General features: G+C 34.5%; 1 protein-coding gene across 1 annotated transcript in view; it reads left to right on the plus strand.

Moving 5' to 3' along the window:
• The window catches only part of RSBN1L (round spermatid basic protein 1 like), a 60,389-nt gene extending 44,980 nt beyond the window's left edge, over window positions 1–15,409 (plus strand). The window contains exons 4-8 of the mRNA XM_041722316.1: window positions 4,299–4,436; window positions 6,675–6,817; window positions 10,238–10,405; window positions 14,352–14,409; window positions 15,203–15,409. Of these exons, the coding sequence (XP_041578250.1) occupies window positions 4,299–4,436; window positions 6,675–6,817; window positions 10,238–10,405; window positions 14,352–14,409; window positions 15,203–15,409 (714 nt within the window). The remainder of the gene's footprint in view (window positions 1–4,298; window positions 4,437–6,674; window positions 6,818–10,237; window positions 10,406–14,351; window positions 14,410–15,202) is intronic.
• The last annotated feature ends 784 nt before the right edge of the window (window positions 15,410–16,193 follow it).

Raw genomic sequence — 16,193 nt, forward strand, 5'->3', positions numbered from 1 at the left:
GAAACAATATCCTAAAGTGATTTCTCACAATTCTTTGGCTGTCTGGAGAATTTTTATGGTTTTTGTCATCTTGGCTGGGGTTGGGTGGCTTCATTCACATGGCTAGTGGTTGGCAGGTCAATTGGTCTTAGGAGATCTTGTTTGTATGGCTAGTGGTTGGTGTAGTTGTCAGCTGGAGTGATCACATTTCTCTCCTCATATAACAGGTTAGCCTGGGCTCATACACATGGTGATGGTTGTAGGGTTTCATAGAGAAAAAAAGGGCAGTCCCCAGTGCACAAGCCTCTGCTTGTGCTGTGTTTGCCAATCTCCATTGGGCAAAGGAAGTAAAATGGCCATATCCAGATTCACTTCTTGATGATGCAGTTATGCTGCTCAGAAATGAGCATACATACCTGGGAAGAATTTTTGGCCATTTGCAACCTCCACATTTGTCCTGGCTTTTCTACCATCTCCATCTTGTTCAGATATTCATTTGATAGTAGGGAAACAAAAAGGCAAGTGAGACAGAGGAGTTTTGTCTGTCAAGGAATAAATGAGATTTCTTTGTCACTCAGTATTTAATCAGCACATACTCTGAACCCTATAGTTAGAGCTGTGAGAATATTAAAACTGGAGCAATTGTCTGCTAACCACTTTCTCCTCCCCAAAACTCTAAATCTTGTTTTTTATTTTATCCTAATTCTGAGTTGTTTGTATCAAATAACTTAGGGTGTTAACTCATGATTAAAGTGGTTAATATCTTAATAGTGAAACAATTATTAAATCTGATCTGATCTGTTAAGCTTTGCCACTCTGCAAAATGAAGAGAATTGACTTACTGACTTCTTGCTGAGGTCATAAAGACCGTTTGATATACCTTCTTTGAACCATCAGCTGCCTTTTTACTAAATTCTCATTTTGACCATTTGTGCCAGTCACATCTTCCCTTGAGTGCTTAGGAGCTGATCTGTATACAGTATTACTTTGGCAGGTACCAGATGCTCTCATTGAGACAGGGGAATTTTTCCTTTATTGTACTGATTTTAAAGTGAAAAATAACTCATTTTAGTTGAAGGCATATGGATATTTTTGAAATAGAATGTTAGAATGTTGACTAAAGGTCATTCATTACCTGTTATATTTTGATTTGAAAGGATATGTCAGATGTTATGGGAAATGGCTCCCTCTTGTGGCAGACTCATTTATGTTGGATTTTAGATTGCCTCTGTAAGAATGTGATGAGCTAAATCTTGTTTTTTAAAATAAGACTTTCCCTTCCTTCCCCCACCCCTCAAAACATCCAGAATTGACCCAACAGCCTCTTCTCCCCTCACCTCCTCAATTTTTGTGCTGATAACTATCAAATTTGTTATTGTATTTTCTTCAGATTGATGCTAATACTAGGTAGGAACATCTGTAATATCTTCTGTATTTATTATAGTTCACTATTATTCTGTGGAACTTTTAATATTTTGAGATGTTGATAGATAAACAACTCTGAGAAAAACAGGTTTTGAAGTCAGAACAGTTTATGTAATACTGAGCCAAATAAGTTGTGTTTACTGTGAGACCTCTCAGAAACGGTAGTACTGGGTGTGGTAAACCTCCCAAACAGAAGAGTTTCCCCCAAATTTACAAGATGATATAGAATCCTCTTTTCAGGGGCTGGCGTATCAGGAAACATATTTTGGGAAACAGCAAGTTGTTTCAAGTGAGTCATTCTTGTGGTTTCTTTGAATTCCTTATTACCATATTTGCTTCTTCCCTTGTAGCAATTTTTATACATAAAATAAGAGAAAACAGTTTTAAGTCTTACAAATTTATTTTTGGTAGTGTTTCCCTGTCAGAAAAGCCACTTTATTCTTTTTGTAGCATGCTGGCCTCAGAGTCAGGTCTCTGGTGGTTTTTTGTTTGCTTTTTAAGATTTTATTCATTTATTCATGAGAGACACAGAGAGAGAGAGAGAGAGGCAGAGACACAGGCAGAGGGAGAAGCAGGCTCTGCAGGGAGCCCGACGTGGGACTCGATCCTGGGCCTCCAGGATCACACCCTGGGCTAAAGGCGGCGCTAAACCGCTGGGCCACCCGGGCTGTCCTGTTTTGATATTTTCTGGTAAACTTTCTACTGCATCAGAAAACTGATGGTTTGATTAATGTTTTTGAAGTAAATAAAAGCAAATTTAGTAATCTCATGTCTACTGTCATCAGGATGTGTGTGAGGTTTTCTAGTTAAGTGACTTTCTAAATAATGGAAGCCTTTAGTTTTAGGTACCAAGATTTTAATGAGGATAACATTTTTAATGCAATATGCAAAAAAATTATACACAATATAATTTAACTGTCTTCAGTCTAGGTTGGTCATTATGATGCTATAATACTGATTTCCTAGGGGAGCTGCAGCTATGTATGCTTGCTTTTTTTGACTCCTCCCATTTTAAATTTGTAGTTTCTTATTCTTTATGATTTTAGAGGTTAGAAATGTGCCTAATGTAGAAATGTGTGTCAGAAGAGACCCTTTTATGAGTCACGGTCTTATGGCATTTCTTTTGGCTACATAGAGATTCTTTAAATCCTTAACCTGTTTTCTCCCCTATCCCACTATCCCTACAGTCCTTGAGTTGTAACTGTTGGATAGATGATTTTTGGAGAGTTGAACCTTTTTATCTTATAATATTGTAGATTTTATTTCATTCCATGTAATGGGATATTTGCTTATATAGTATTTAATAACATAGGTGTCATCTAAATCAAGAAGTATTTCCATTTTTGTGAAAGGTGTATGGATTGTATTATATTTTGTTTTAACTGCTTAAGTGCCATCTGTATATTTTATCAGATACATACTTTTTGAACTTGAATGCATTGTTATATGTAATTTGACATGTTTAAAACATTAAATAAATTCATGATTCCAACTGACTTAGTGTATGTTTGAATATTAGGTTATTAAACTCAAAAGTTGTGTTAAGTGGTATAGAAGTAAACCACTTATAGTGCACTTTATTTTTTAAGATGTATTTATTTTGGAAAGAGGGAGAGAACACACATGCTGTATGCGTGGTAGGGAGGGGCAGAGAGAGAGAGGGAGAGAATCTCAAGCAGACTTCCTGCTGAGCATGAAGCCCCACGGAGGGGGGGGGGGGGGCTCTGTCTCATGACTCTGAGATCACGACCTGAGCCAAGATCAAGAGTTGTAGACTTCATCTACTGGGCCACCCAGGTGCCCCATGAAAGCAAATTGTTTTCCTTTATAAAGATTCTTGTTTCTTAACATTAGGATATGAAAAGGCATAGACTTTTTTTGCAGTATTTAAATGTGCTTGCCAGAATTGAGGTATCAAGATTTTTTTTTTTTAAGTGGGTGGAGAGGGGCAGAGGGAGAAAGAACCTTAAGCTGGCTCCATGGAGCCTGATGTGGGACTTGATCTCACGACCCTGGATCATGACCTGAGCCAAAATCAAGAGTCAGATGCTTGACTGATCACCCATGTGCCCTCAGATATCAAGATTCTTGAAGTGCAGGTTGTTATATTTCAGTTGATACTTGAATGCTACCCATTTGCTAGCATTGTGTGGGTGGCTTTATAGCTTTATGTAATTATTGAATTTCTTTCAGCAATCTGAGGTAAATAGTTCCATTTGAGGAAACTAAAACTCAATGAATTTATGTGATTTCTGAAGGTCACATAGCTGCTGGTGATAGTAGAAGTAAAGTTGGGACCTAGCACACCTGATTCTCAATCTCTAGTAGTTTTTATCAGAGTTAATGACAGACATGTAAACTGGATTCTAATTAATATGGTATGATCTAGAAGGAAAGATCATTTGCAGTGGCCTTTTAGACATACAACCCACTGGTAAAGGTTAAATGTAACATTTGAGGCAATCTACTTTTGGAAATTCTTTTTTTTTTTTTTTTTTTTTTTTTTTTTTACTTTTGGAAATTCTGATAAAAAGATATCAACCATTTAAGAGAATGTAGGATATGAATTTTTGAATATAAATTTCATTGGCCTTATAGATCAAATAATGAATGATATGAGAAGTTAGAGTCAGCTATCTAGCATTATACAGTTTACCTTATCTGTGTTTTCATAAGCAGTATGTAGGAATAGAGAAGATAAAATAGCTTTCTTTGGCATAGATCTTTTTCATGCCTTATTTATTTATTTGTTTTACTGTTTGTAAAGGCCTTTTTGTTTTGTTTTGCTTACCTCACATTATGTTATAATATTCTCAGACAATATAATTTGGTGTTACACAATGATAACAAGCATTATCTTATGTGTAACTTTTAATTAAATCCATATTCTTCAGGTAAAAAGAACATATTCTCACGGTACTTACAGAGCTGGCCCAATGCGACAGATCAGCCTGGTGGGAGCAGTTGATGAAGAAGTGGGAGATTACTTCCCTGAGTTCCTTGACATGTTGGAAGATTCACCATTTTTAAAAGTAAGAGAAAACCATATCAAGCAGTCTGAATTGTGGGTGTCACAAATCCTATTGTTTCAGAAATGTAATTCCTGTGTATGTGTGTGTGTGTGCATGTGACTCAGTTATTAATTATGGCAGAGCTAAGTGGTAAACTAAAAAATAATGCTTGTTGCTGCCACTTTAGGAAATTAGGTTCCATCTGTTTATTAACTTTTTATAAATTGAGTACCAGAGGATTTAAGATGTATAGGAAGGATGCCTGCTAAATTAAATATTTAGGACAAAGGAATGCCTGCTTGGCATTGTGGAAAACTGGCTTGGGAAATTGTACGTCTGTATTTCAATCTTAGCTCTACCTAGCTAGAATGGGCAAGCCTAATTTAAACTTTCTGGACTTCAGTTTCCTTATCCAGAAAACACTGCATTTAGATTTAGGTGCCTCTTTAAATTCTTTAAATGATTTCTAGCCAGATTCTTTATATTTTTTCAGTACTTTCTGCATTCTGTTTCTTATTGTGGGCTGCTGGGGCTATCCCACTGAGAAATTTCTGAGCTATGTAGTTATTTAATTAGTAATTCAGAGGTCAGAATGTGACAATTCATTTGTCTCTATTATTTGCCAAATAATCTGTTACACATCTATTTTCACTTCTTGTTCCATTTTCTAGCTTTTTATCCTCTCTTTTTCACTCCAATCCATTTCTCTTTCATTTCCTTTTTTATTCCTTTTATTTTTTTTTTATTTTATAAATTTTTTTTTTTAATTTTTATTTATTTATGATAGTCACAGAGAGAGAGAGAGAGAGAGGCAGAGACACAGGCAGAGGGAGAAGCAGGCTCCATGCACCGGGAGCCCGATGTGGGATTCGATCCCGGGTCTCCAGGATCGCGCCCTGGGCCAAAGGCAGGCGCTAAACCGCTGCGCCACCCAGGGATCCCTCCTTTTTTATTCCTTTTAAACCTAATTTGTTACTTTTCTACTTTTCCCAGCTAGTGTCATCATGAAATTTGATTGCATTTATTTTGAGTAGTATTTTTAAGGGCAGTGTGGGTGGCTCAGTGGTTTAGCACTGCCTTCAGCCTAGGGCGTGATCCTGGAGACCCGGGATCGAGTTCTACATCGGGCTCCCTGCATGGAGCCTGCTTCTCCCTCTGCCTGTGTCTCTGCCTTTCTGTCTCTCTCTTTCTCTGTCTTTTATGAATAATAATAAAAAAAAAAAATCTTAAAACATTTTTAAAATACTTATGTTTGTTTTTAATTTTAAAAGCAAATGAGCTAAATGCATTCTTTTAGGAGAAATTTCATGTGACAGTCATACCCTTTCTTAAAAGGGGATGCAATGAATTGTTTGTTTGTTTATTTATTTTTAAGATTTTATTTATTTATTCATGATAGACATAGAGAGAGAGAGGCAGAGACACATCATGCCCTGAGCCAAAGGCAGATGCTTAACCGCTGAGCCACCCAGGCATCCCTGGATGGTTTTTTTTAAATCTCATTCTCCACCATCCCATGGACAATGGCCTTTATACATTTTTATCTCTCTTTTCTTTTCAAAGGAAAAGTTGCTTTTAGACCAGCAACCTCTTTAAGAGAAGTTAAAGAAATAAATTTTGATTTTGATTTGGTTTTCCTTTTTGTTTTGTTAGGCTTTCATTATAACTAATCAAAGACTGGTATCCTTTTCTCTTTTTTTTTTTTTTTTTAGTTTTATTTATTCATGAGAGACCAAGACAGAGAGAGAGAAAGGTAGAAACACAGGCAGAGGGTAGGCTCCATGCAGGGAGCCCGACGTGGGACTCGATCCCAGGTCTTCAGGATCAGGCCCTGGCCTGAAGGCGGTGCTAAACCGCTGAGCCACCCAGACTGCCCAGAGATTGCTTTCTTAAAAAAACTCAATTATTCATCTTTATAGATTCTCATGGAGAACACTTGATTATTTTACCAACTTACTAACATCATATGACCCTTGTATTTGGTAGAAGGAAGAATAACAAATGTTGAATATAGTGAATCATACTTCTGGCAGGGTTAGAGGAGGGAGCTACCCAAGAATAATTACTCTTGGTATGTTTGAAATAGAATTTTTGAAGGAAAATGTATGACAACATAGGAATATATTCAATATAGTATGTATTTCAAATGTGTAAGTATAAAGGTATATATGAAACTTTGTCAAGGGGCAGTATTCTTTAATGTATATTTGAAGATGCATTTTGAAAATAATTGGTTCCTATGTAATTCTTTGCCTCTAGTGTACACTGCCATGGGGGACACTATCTAGTCTAAAATTAGAGAGTCGAAAAGACAGTGATGATGGTCCCATTATGTGGGTACGCCCAGGAGAACAAATGATCCCTGTGGCTGATATGCCAAAGTCACCTTTCAAAAGGAAAAGGTATGTTGAATACAAATTTTTATTGCCAGGGATAGATGTTTTTGTATGTTGCGGGGGGGGGGGGGGGGCGGGTTTCGTTGAAAATTAGAGAAAGAAGGAAGGGAAAGTTTAAAGCATACTTGGAATATGAATTCAAAAATGGCTACATGTGCTAATAAATTTTTTTTATAAAATATGAAATATAAATAAGGCTTAAGAAATGTAGGCAAATGACAGTAAATTGTAATTAGGAATGGAAAAATGTCATTCACAACAAAGACATTGTAAACCATTTGAGAATAAATTTAATTAAAAGTACTCAGAACACATATTTTCAAAGAACCTTAAACATCTTCTGGAGGATTTAAAATAATACCTAAACAAATGAAAAACCCTTCTATTTTCCAGATTGAATAAAAATGATAGTCCTTTGAAATTTTTAGCATTTTAGTTGAACTCACACTTCCAGCACTGGATTTAATGATTTTAAAGTTCAGAAGGAAGAATAAATCAACAAATAGCCAAGAAAACTGTGAATGAGAAGATAAATGAGGGGGGGCTTTTGTTATTAGAAGTTAAAAATTATTATAAAGCTTAAAAAGATCTTTCAAATAAGATAAAGAACCCAGATAGATCAAAGTGTATTGAGAACTTAATATATGAGATAGATGAGAAAAGGAAGATTTGTTTAATGAGTAATGCTGGCATAACTGAAGTCCATTTAAAAGAAAACAAAGCCATAGCCCCCATCTCATAAAGAAGTTAGAGATGTGAACATAATAGATAAAAAATTAAAATATAAGAATAAAATTTTTAAACCTAGGAGAGACCTTTCTAAGCAAGATGAAAAATATAATTGCAGTACTATTTGTGAGAGAAAAGATACCAGCAACAACAAAGTTCAAAACTATCATGGACTGAACTTGTAATGTGACAAAGTTAATAGACAAAGAGCATTCCCTGGTTGACAAGGAAAATGTAACACAACCCAGTAGAAAAATTGGTCTCAGCCAGTTATATTAAAAGAATAATGAAATATTACTTTTACCTATTACATTACCAAAACAAATAGAGCAATAATACTGCAGGCTGGTAGGTATGTGAGAAAACAGAATATTTATATATTGTTGGTAGAAAGGTGAGCTGCTGTAATTGTTCTGTGAAAGTAATTTAACAATAGCTCACGAAGTTTAACATATATATTCTTTGATCCACCACTACCACTTTTGGGAATCTGTCTTAGGAAATGAAAGCACTAAAGGTAAATGTATAAGAATATTAATTGCAGCATTATTTGTAGTAAGAAAAAGAATTTAAAATGGTCTGAGTGCCCATTAATAGTGGAATGGTTGAATTCATTTCGGCACATTGCTATTAAAAATACCGTGAAATAAAATCTTTAAAAATCATTAAAAAAATGTTTAAACAAAACCCAATTTCCATTCCTTTGGGGCTCCTCGCTGGCTCAGTTGGTAGAACATGTGACTTTTGATCTTGGGATTGTGAGTTCGAACCCCATGTTTGATGTAGAGATTAAATCACTTTAAAAAATATATAATCTTAAAAGTATATATATAAATGAATTATTTATGTCTGTTTATATGGAAGGATGTTCATGACATTTGAAAAGAGCAAAATATAGAGTAATGTGGCCAGTATGATTCTGTTTTTATGAAAGAAATAAACATATGTATAAGTCTATAATTATTGAACACAGAAAAGTATGGAAAAATGTATACTGGGTTAACATTGGTGGGAATGGATTGGGTAATAGACTTTTTTTAGATCCATAATTACTAATTACAGTGATTATTAATTTAAAAAAAAAAAACAGGGAAAATGGTCATTGAGTAAACTGTAGGTTGAACGATGACAGGGGACTATATTATGCTGGTTACTTATGTGTCTCTAAGCACCTAAACAGAGTTCCTGGTGCTTAAATATCTGTTGAATGACATTTTTACAAGTAGTTGGTAGTATATGATAAAATTGGTGTTTCTCAGTAGTTCTTGGATTTATAAATCATCTTGAGAATCTGAAAGTCTCTCCCCAGAACAAGTGCAAATATGCACGTTTTACATGTAATTTAAAGGAGTTCACCAGCCCTCTGAGGAACCTGCCTGCACCTCAGGGATTATTACCCGTGTAAATGTGATGATTTCACATCACACTGTTTAGCCTGACCTACTAATAACAACACTGCCCAAGGCACTACTGTGCTAAATGCTTCATATAAAGTCTTAATTTGTTAGAATGCGGTGTTAATCATACCAGAGTTGTAGGCTTTCAAGCCTGTTAGCTTTCTATAGGAATCAATGTCCTCATCTAGCTTTCAGACACATGTAGAACATTAATCACAAAAAGCAAAAAAGACGTGTGTTTTTGTCACATCACCTCTGTGTGTGTGTGTATATGTGTAATAAGACTGTAATACAAGAGTTCACAAGAGCAATAAGTTGTAGAGATTGAGCATGGGAAATTAGAGAATAGGAAAGAATGATTCTAGGGGTTTAGACTAAGATGAGAGGAGAAAATTATGGGGGCAATCTCGAGTTGTCTCTGAATGCCATAGAAAAACCATACAGGAAAATAAATAAGATGATGATTCCCAAAGAAATTCTTCTCACCCTTTTCCCCATCTGTAGCAAAAGTAGAGTTTTTGCATTGAATGAGTCTAGATGAGCCGTAGGGGGATGGCCAATGGCAGGTGGTTCTCTTCTAAGAGGGGGCTAAGATTTTCTTTCTGCCTCTAAAAAATCCTGCATGTTTTGTGGAAGTACTTTACTTGGTGTTTTCATGCTATTTATCTGTTAGTCTTTCTCTCACTGGAGTATAAACTCCCATGAAATTGGGAAACCTGTTATATTCATTACTGTTTTGTTCATTAGCTGCAGTGCCTAGGTAGGACCTGGTATATAGTAGGTATTCTATAAATATTAATTAATCCATTTTTAAAGTTACCTGTTTGTTCCATATATGCATCTTACATTAGCCATGTGACTTGGGTGGAGAAGTAGGGGAATGGTTCTACAGATAAGGCCCAAACAAACCTTGTAAAGATTCTGGGCAGGAGAACTTGGGTAAACCACACCATCTGTCATTTCGTTGTTTATCTACCTTACAACTGCCACTTTTGTGAAGAGTGTGTTAGAAAAAGGAGTATGTGTTTTTGTTTGTACATGTTCATTTTAAAAATAGAACCTGATTTGGAAGCAGATGATTTAAAATTTCCTTTTGTCTGAATTATGTGATTACTAAATACTTCATGGTAGTTAAGCCTCTCAGTACATCAATACAAATGTTTGAAGGTGATTAAACCTTAATACACAGGACTGCCTCTCTCCCCCCACCTCCATTTTATATATATATAAAATGATATATATATTATATATATAAAATTAATATATATAATATTGTATAAATGTAATTTTATTTTAACAGAACTACCAATGAAATAAAAAACCTGCAGTACCTACCTCGAACCAGTGAGCCCCGTGAGATGCTCTTTGAAGACAGGACAAGAGCCCATGCAGATCATATAGGACAAGGTTTTGAAAGACAGACTACAGCTGCTGTTGGAGTGTTGAAGGCTGTGCACTGTGGAGAGTGGTATATATTAACTAAGTGCCTTTTTTTTTTTTTTTTTTACTGCTACTTTCATGAAAGGTTTTCTTGGGTGGTTTCTCTGTAATTCTCCTTACTGTAGGGAAAGAAAGTTTCAGTTTTCTTTGTATTTGGATATCCTTTTTTTGTTTGTTTTTAAAGATTTTATTCATTTATTCATGAGAGACAGAGAGAGAGAGGTAGAGACACAGGCAGAGGGAAAAGCAGGCTCTGCAGGGAGCCCGATGTGGGACTCCATCCCGGGACTCCAGAATCAAGCCCTGAGCCAAAGGCAGATGCTCAACTGCTGAGCCACCCAGGTGTCCCTGTATTTGGATATCCTAATTGTAAAAATGCACTAAAGGTTTTCAGTTGTTAGAATGTAGTTTTACTCTTTTGAGTTTGACTGTAATAATTTCATTTTCTAAGTGACTAGATGTGAAAACAATTGTCTTAACTAAGGTTAAAGAAAAACTAAGGTTCACTTGGTGCTTACTGTATTGTCATTGTCCCTGATGAGAAGCTGGCATCATTATTAACTCTTCCTTCCCTGTGCATTAATGTAAAGTATAAGGTTTAGATTTTATCACTGGTTTTTAGAAATTTGTTTATAATTTGCCTTAGTATGACTTTTTTTGGATTTATGTTGCTTGGAATTACATTCTAAAATCCATTTTCGAGCATGTTCTATAAAAATGTATTTGTATATTGCTGATTAATTGGATAATTTGGGCATTTTTTTAGAATTATATTTAAAGACACTATTAACCCCCACAAATAGAGTGATAATAGTTTATTAGTGCTTTTCTAATGAGTATCTCTTAATTTATTAAGGATTACTTAGGAATTTTAGGTTTTAATTACGGCTTTTAAGCTGGTAAAAAGTGACAGGATGGGTTTTAGGTCTTCAGACTGATAGAAGATCTGATTATTAATCTTTCTTCCACCTCATGTAACTATTTTGATATGTAAACAGAATTTTACTGGTTTTAGAATGCCTAGTCTATTTCATGAAAGAGTTATGTTTGACATGTTTGGCACTGACAGTGTACTTCAGATAAAACAATTAAAAGGACAACTTGGGAGAAGTATAAATTTCTATCTCTGCTCTGGCTTTTCTTTCTTTAGCATATCTCAGATGGAAATCATTGCTCTTTAGAATGTCAAACACAAGAGGGTAAAAGCAGAGATGCTTTTTTCTTTAAGTTTACAGATGTTGCAGGACATATCTTGACATATCTCTACCGGGAGGTCAGAGAAAGGAGGGGAAAACATCTTGGATTTCAGGTTATCTTCCCTTCTAGGACTTCAGACCCAATCAGGGAGTGTGAATGAGCTGAGAATAAAAATGTGGCAAATAGAATTTATGTGTCAGCACTGTAGTGTAAATAGCTTTTAAAAAATCTTTTTAGTGTGATTTATACTGAAATGTGAGCCACTTAATAAAGGTTCATAATAATAAATATGTTTTCTGTTGGGTCTGCAAAAACACAAACTGACAATTCAGTTAAATCATTTATTTGGTCTATTATGTTTCTGCTGGTATATCAATTTACAGTGGTAATGGAGTGCAAATGTATGTATTCAAATCTAGTGAAATATTTAAATTCCCCACATTGTGTAAGCATTTTTAAAACCAAGATTCAGTTATGAAAGCATATTTATATATGTGTGTATTATGGGAATATATAGAGATATGTATATCATATTTTGCATAACTTCTTTCTTAAATTGCTGAATAATATGAATATGTGAAACTTCCTAGCCTCACTCCCTGGAATACATTTTAAAATATTTATGTTCAACATTCAGAAAGCAGTTTAGGTAACAGAAGCAGTTTTATGAAGTTGGGGGAAACAAGGTCAGTTATTGGTATTTAACACTCTTAACTCATGAAGTAACATGGCCAGATTACATTGCCCTAACGTAAATCTTCTCCATAATGTTTGGAATGATAAAAAAAAGTTGAGAAAATTTTCTTACTAATAGGCACCTGTACTATATTTAATAGTAGCTGGGTAAAAATCTTTAGTTACAGAATGTTTCATTGTGAGCAGTTAAAATCCTCTTTTACATTTTTCTCAGAGAACAGGAGAAAGTATGATAAACCTAAGGGCCATGACTCAACTGCCATATGCAGAGATATAATTAACAAAATAAGATGTGTTACCTCAGTTTTCTAAGGATCCTTCTCCCTACCCTAGCAAGGTAAACAACTTAGAATACTGTTTTGTTTTGTTTTCCCAAAACTCTAGAAAGTAAAATCAGGGTAGGAAACAGGATTGCTAGTGCCTAGCTAAAGATTAAAACAAATCTCTTCAGTGATGGACTTCAGCACTATTTGAGACTGCTTCCACTACTGTAATTAAAATCAAACAAATGTCTTTATGCTTTGATATAAGGAACTCTGCTCATTGCAAATTTATTTTATCTTTGGTATTTTTCTGGGCTTATACTTTGGTTGACGACTTTTAACTGAGGTTCTTTGTGTAGTCTTTTGGGTTACTGTTGCTCCTGAAATTGTTTCTGCTCCAGCCTTGTTTGTGGTACCCCTAAAACTGCTTATCTTTCTGGGCTAGGGAGAATCCACTTAAGAGGCATTTCACCAGAAAAAAATCAATTGCAGCAGTGACATTTCTGGCCCACATTTTAAGTGGGCTTGGCAAATATTGTAGGAAATCTCAATGGTTTATAGGAAATCAGTATATTTGCAATATAGGAATTTTCATGGGATAAGGAAAGTATAAATCATGATAATGTAAATAGGGATTCTGTTTTATATGTTAGTTTTAGCCTGCTCCTCATCACTTTAATCTTCTCTTTTAAGCTAAATTTATCATTTGCCATCTACCTTTTGGGGATAAAAAAGTTCACAACAAACTAGTATTGAGAAATAGGAGAGCATGTGGTTAAAATGTTTTCTTTTTTTAATTGAAGGGTGATATATTTAACAATGTTTTAGTTTTAGTTTCCTAGTAGTATACACATAGTTGCATGAGATCATACGGTAATAAAATGTCTTTAGGGTATCCCCAAAATATTATATATGAGCCTTAAAATTTAACTAAAGGATCTATCTAAAACAACCACAGTGGTTGCTTTTAGGTGTAGTTTCTTATATAACCAATACTCAAAATTTCTCCATATTTTGAAAATTTAATGTTTTGTAAAATGCATACATCTCTGTGATGTATATATGATGTATGAAGTGAAATATAAATCAGTGGGCTCAGATTTCAAGATACAGCTTTGTCACCTTGAATAATGTTATATTCCTTGTCTTGGGTTATAATTTTTAAATCCTCTTTGGATGCAATCTAAGAACTTGCTGACTTGCCTTTGTTAAACACAAATCATTTCTATTTCAATATTGCATTATTATTAACGGTTTCCTAGTAAGTACATTCCAAACACAAGTTTTTTGTTGATATTCCAATTTCTTGGACCAGAATGATAAAGTGCTTAAGATGTAGTTTCTATATGATCTTAAGCTATCTAAATAGTTATTATATAAAGTATTAAATTGATACACAGACCTTAAAAAAAATAAGGTACATCAGTGGTGTCTGCTGCAGTGCTTTTTTTTTTTTTTTTTTTAATTACTTTCCTTTATACCCTTTTAGCCAAGAAGTAGAACCTTTTCCATTCTCAGGTTAGTTGGTTAGCTAGCAAAAGAATTAAGCATTTGTGATATTTAGTTGAAAACTTTACTAAAGCCATATTCATTACTCTTAACCCTCAGGCTGCTGACCTTAAATAAAGAATAGGTTGTTCTGGCACAGAACTGTGTGTGTGCATGTGTGTGTGTGTGTGTGTGTGTGTGTGTGTAAGATTATTGGAAATATTATGTTTATACCCACATATATTCATTTTCAGTCCATTCTATAACTTTGGGGAAGGGAGGGGTCAGAGACGTTAGGACAAATTTTATTTCTTGTGTTATGTCTTCAAGGTATTTCATTAGTGTTCCTGTGCTTGAAATGGTTTTTTTCCCAAATAACTTACGGCAGGTGAGATCATTTTTGTAAATAATAGATTAGCAGTGTTTTGTTGGTAAATTTTCATTCAGTTATTTTGTTGACAAGTTTATTGTCATGTAAAGCAAATACCTAAAAATTCGTTTTACATTTAGCAAAGATGCAAGATTTGATTTTAGAGTTTGAGAGGAATTTTCCTTGTCTTCCACCTTTTTAATAAATACTAAAATTGATAACTGTAATCTTTTTACCTTTGTTTTGTAATTATTTTCTTGTATTTGACATTTTCATATCATCTTTAAAAGTTCTTGTTTCTGTCTTCAACCGAAGCCATAAGATCTTGAAAGTGACTCCAATCTGAATACCTTTTTTTTCTCTTAAAAATTATCAAAAGTTGATTCATGCCAACCTAGAATATTTAGGATTACCTTAAGCAAGGTTATTAAACTAGTTATTTAGTTCAGTGTAGGTGCTGGGATAGCATGCTAAATCACTTCCCTTCCCTCTAGACAGGACTATTTCTATCCTAGGAGGGGCGGACAAAAATGCATTGTTTTCAAAGTACTTTTAAGCTGGTAAAAAGTGACAGGATGGGTTTTAGGTCTTCAGACTGATAGAAGATCTGATTATTAATCTTTCTTCCACCTCATGTAACTATTTTGATATGTAAACAGAATTTTACTGGTTTTAGAATGCCTAGTCTATTTCATGAAAGAGTTATGTTTGACATGTTTGGCACTGACAGTGTACTTCAGATAAAACAATTAAAAGGACAACTTGGGAGAAGTATAAATTTCTATCTCTGCTCTGGCTTTTCTTTCTTTAGCATATCTCAGATGGAAATCATTGCTCTTTAGAATGTCAAACACAAGAGGGTAAAAGCAGAGATGCTTTTTTCTTTAAGTTTACAGATGTTGCAGGACATATCTTGACATATCTCTACCGGGAGGTCAGAGAAAGGAGGGGAAAACATCTTGGATTTCAGGTTATCTTCCCTTCTAGGACTTCAGACCCAATCAGGGAGTGTGAATGAGCTGAGAATAAAATGTGGGCAAATAGAATTTATGTTGATTAGAAATTTAAAGTGAAATTATGACATACTACTTGTATGTCTTATTATCTGCCTTCCAAGAACTGCACTATTAAAATAATGAGAACTCTGGATTCTTCTACACATTTTGAAATTTAGAATTTATGCATCTATATTTTTAAAATGTTAAATCTGTACACTTGCCTATAAAGTTTATTGCTTTGGTACTACTGAAGACTACAAAGTGTACAGATTCAGAGACAAGTCAGTAGAGTTGCAAATATTTTGCATAATGTTTAACATTTTATTTGGATAGGCAATTCCACATCCTCCCTCTACCCAAGTTTTTTCTTTCTTTAAAATTTTGTTTTTGTTTTTAACTTAGCCAGACATTTATGTGACAAATCTTCGGTCTGTCTTCTTTAAAAAAAAAAAAAACCAAAAAAACAAAAAAGCGTTTCTTCAGCCTGGCTTTTGTTTATGCTATTGTTTCATCTCTCTTTTTGATGACAAGATTCTTGGAAATCTGTCTTCACTTCCTCATTTCACTACAATTTTGTCTTAATCTTCAAATTTAATCACCCAGCTGAAGTGGTAGTCTCAAAGGTCACCTTATGACTGCCAAATTCGGTGGCTTCATTCCTTAATACTTCTGTTTAATCCTTTCAGCACTTAGCAGTTTTGTACTCCTTGAAACTCTGTGTATATATAACCTATCTGTTTTGCTTTTCCATTTCTTCTTCTTCTTCTTCTTTTTTTTTTTTTTTTTGCTTTCCATTTCTTTGGA

Source organism: Vulpes lagopus, chromosome 11 (assembly GCF_018345385.1).
Source record: "Vulpes lagopus strain Blue_001 chromosome 11, ASM1834538v1, whole genome shotgun sequence".
NCBI lineage: Eukaryota > Metazoa > Chordata > Mammalia > Carnivora > Canidae > Vulpes > Vulpes lagopus.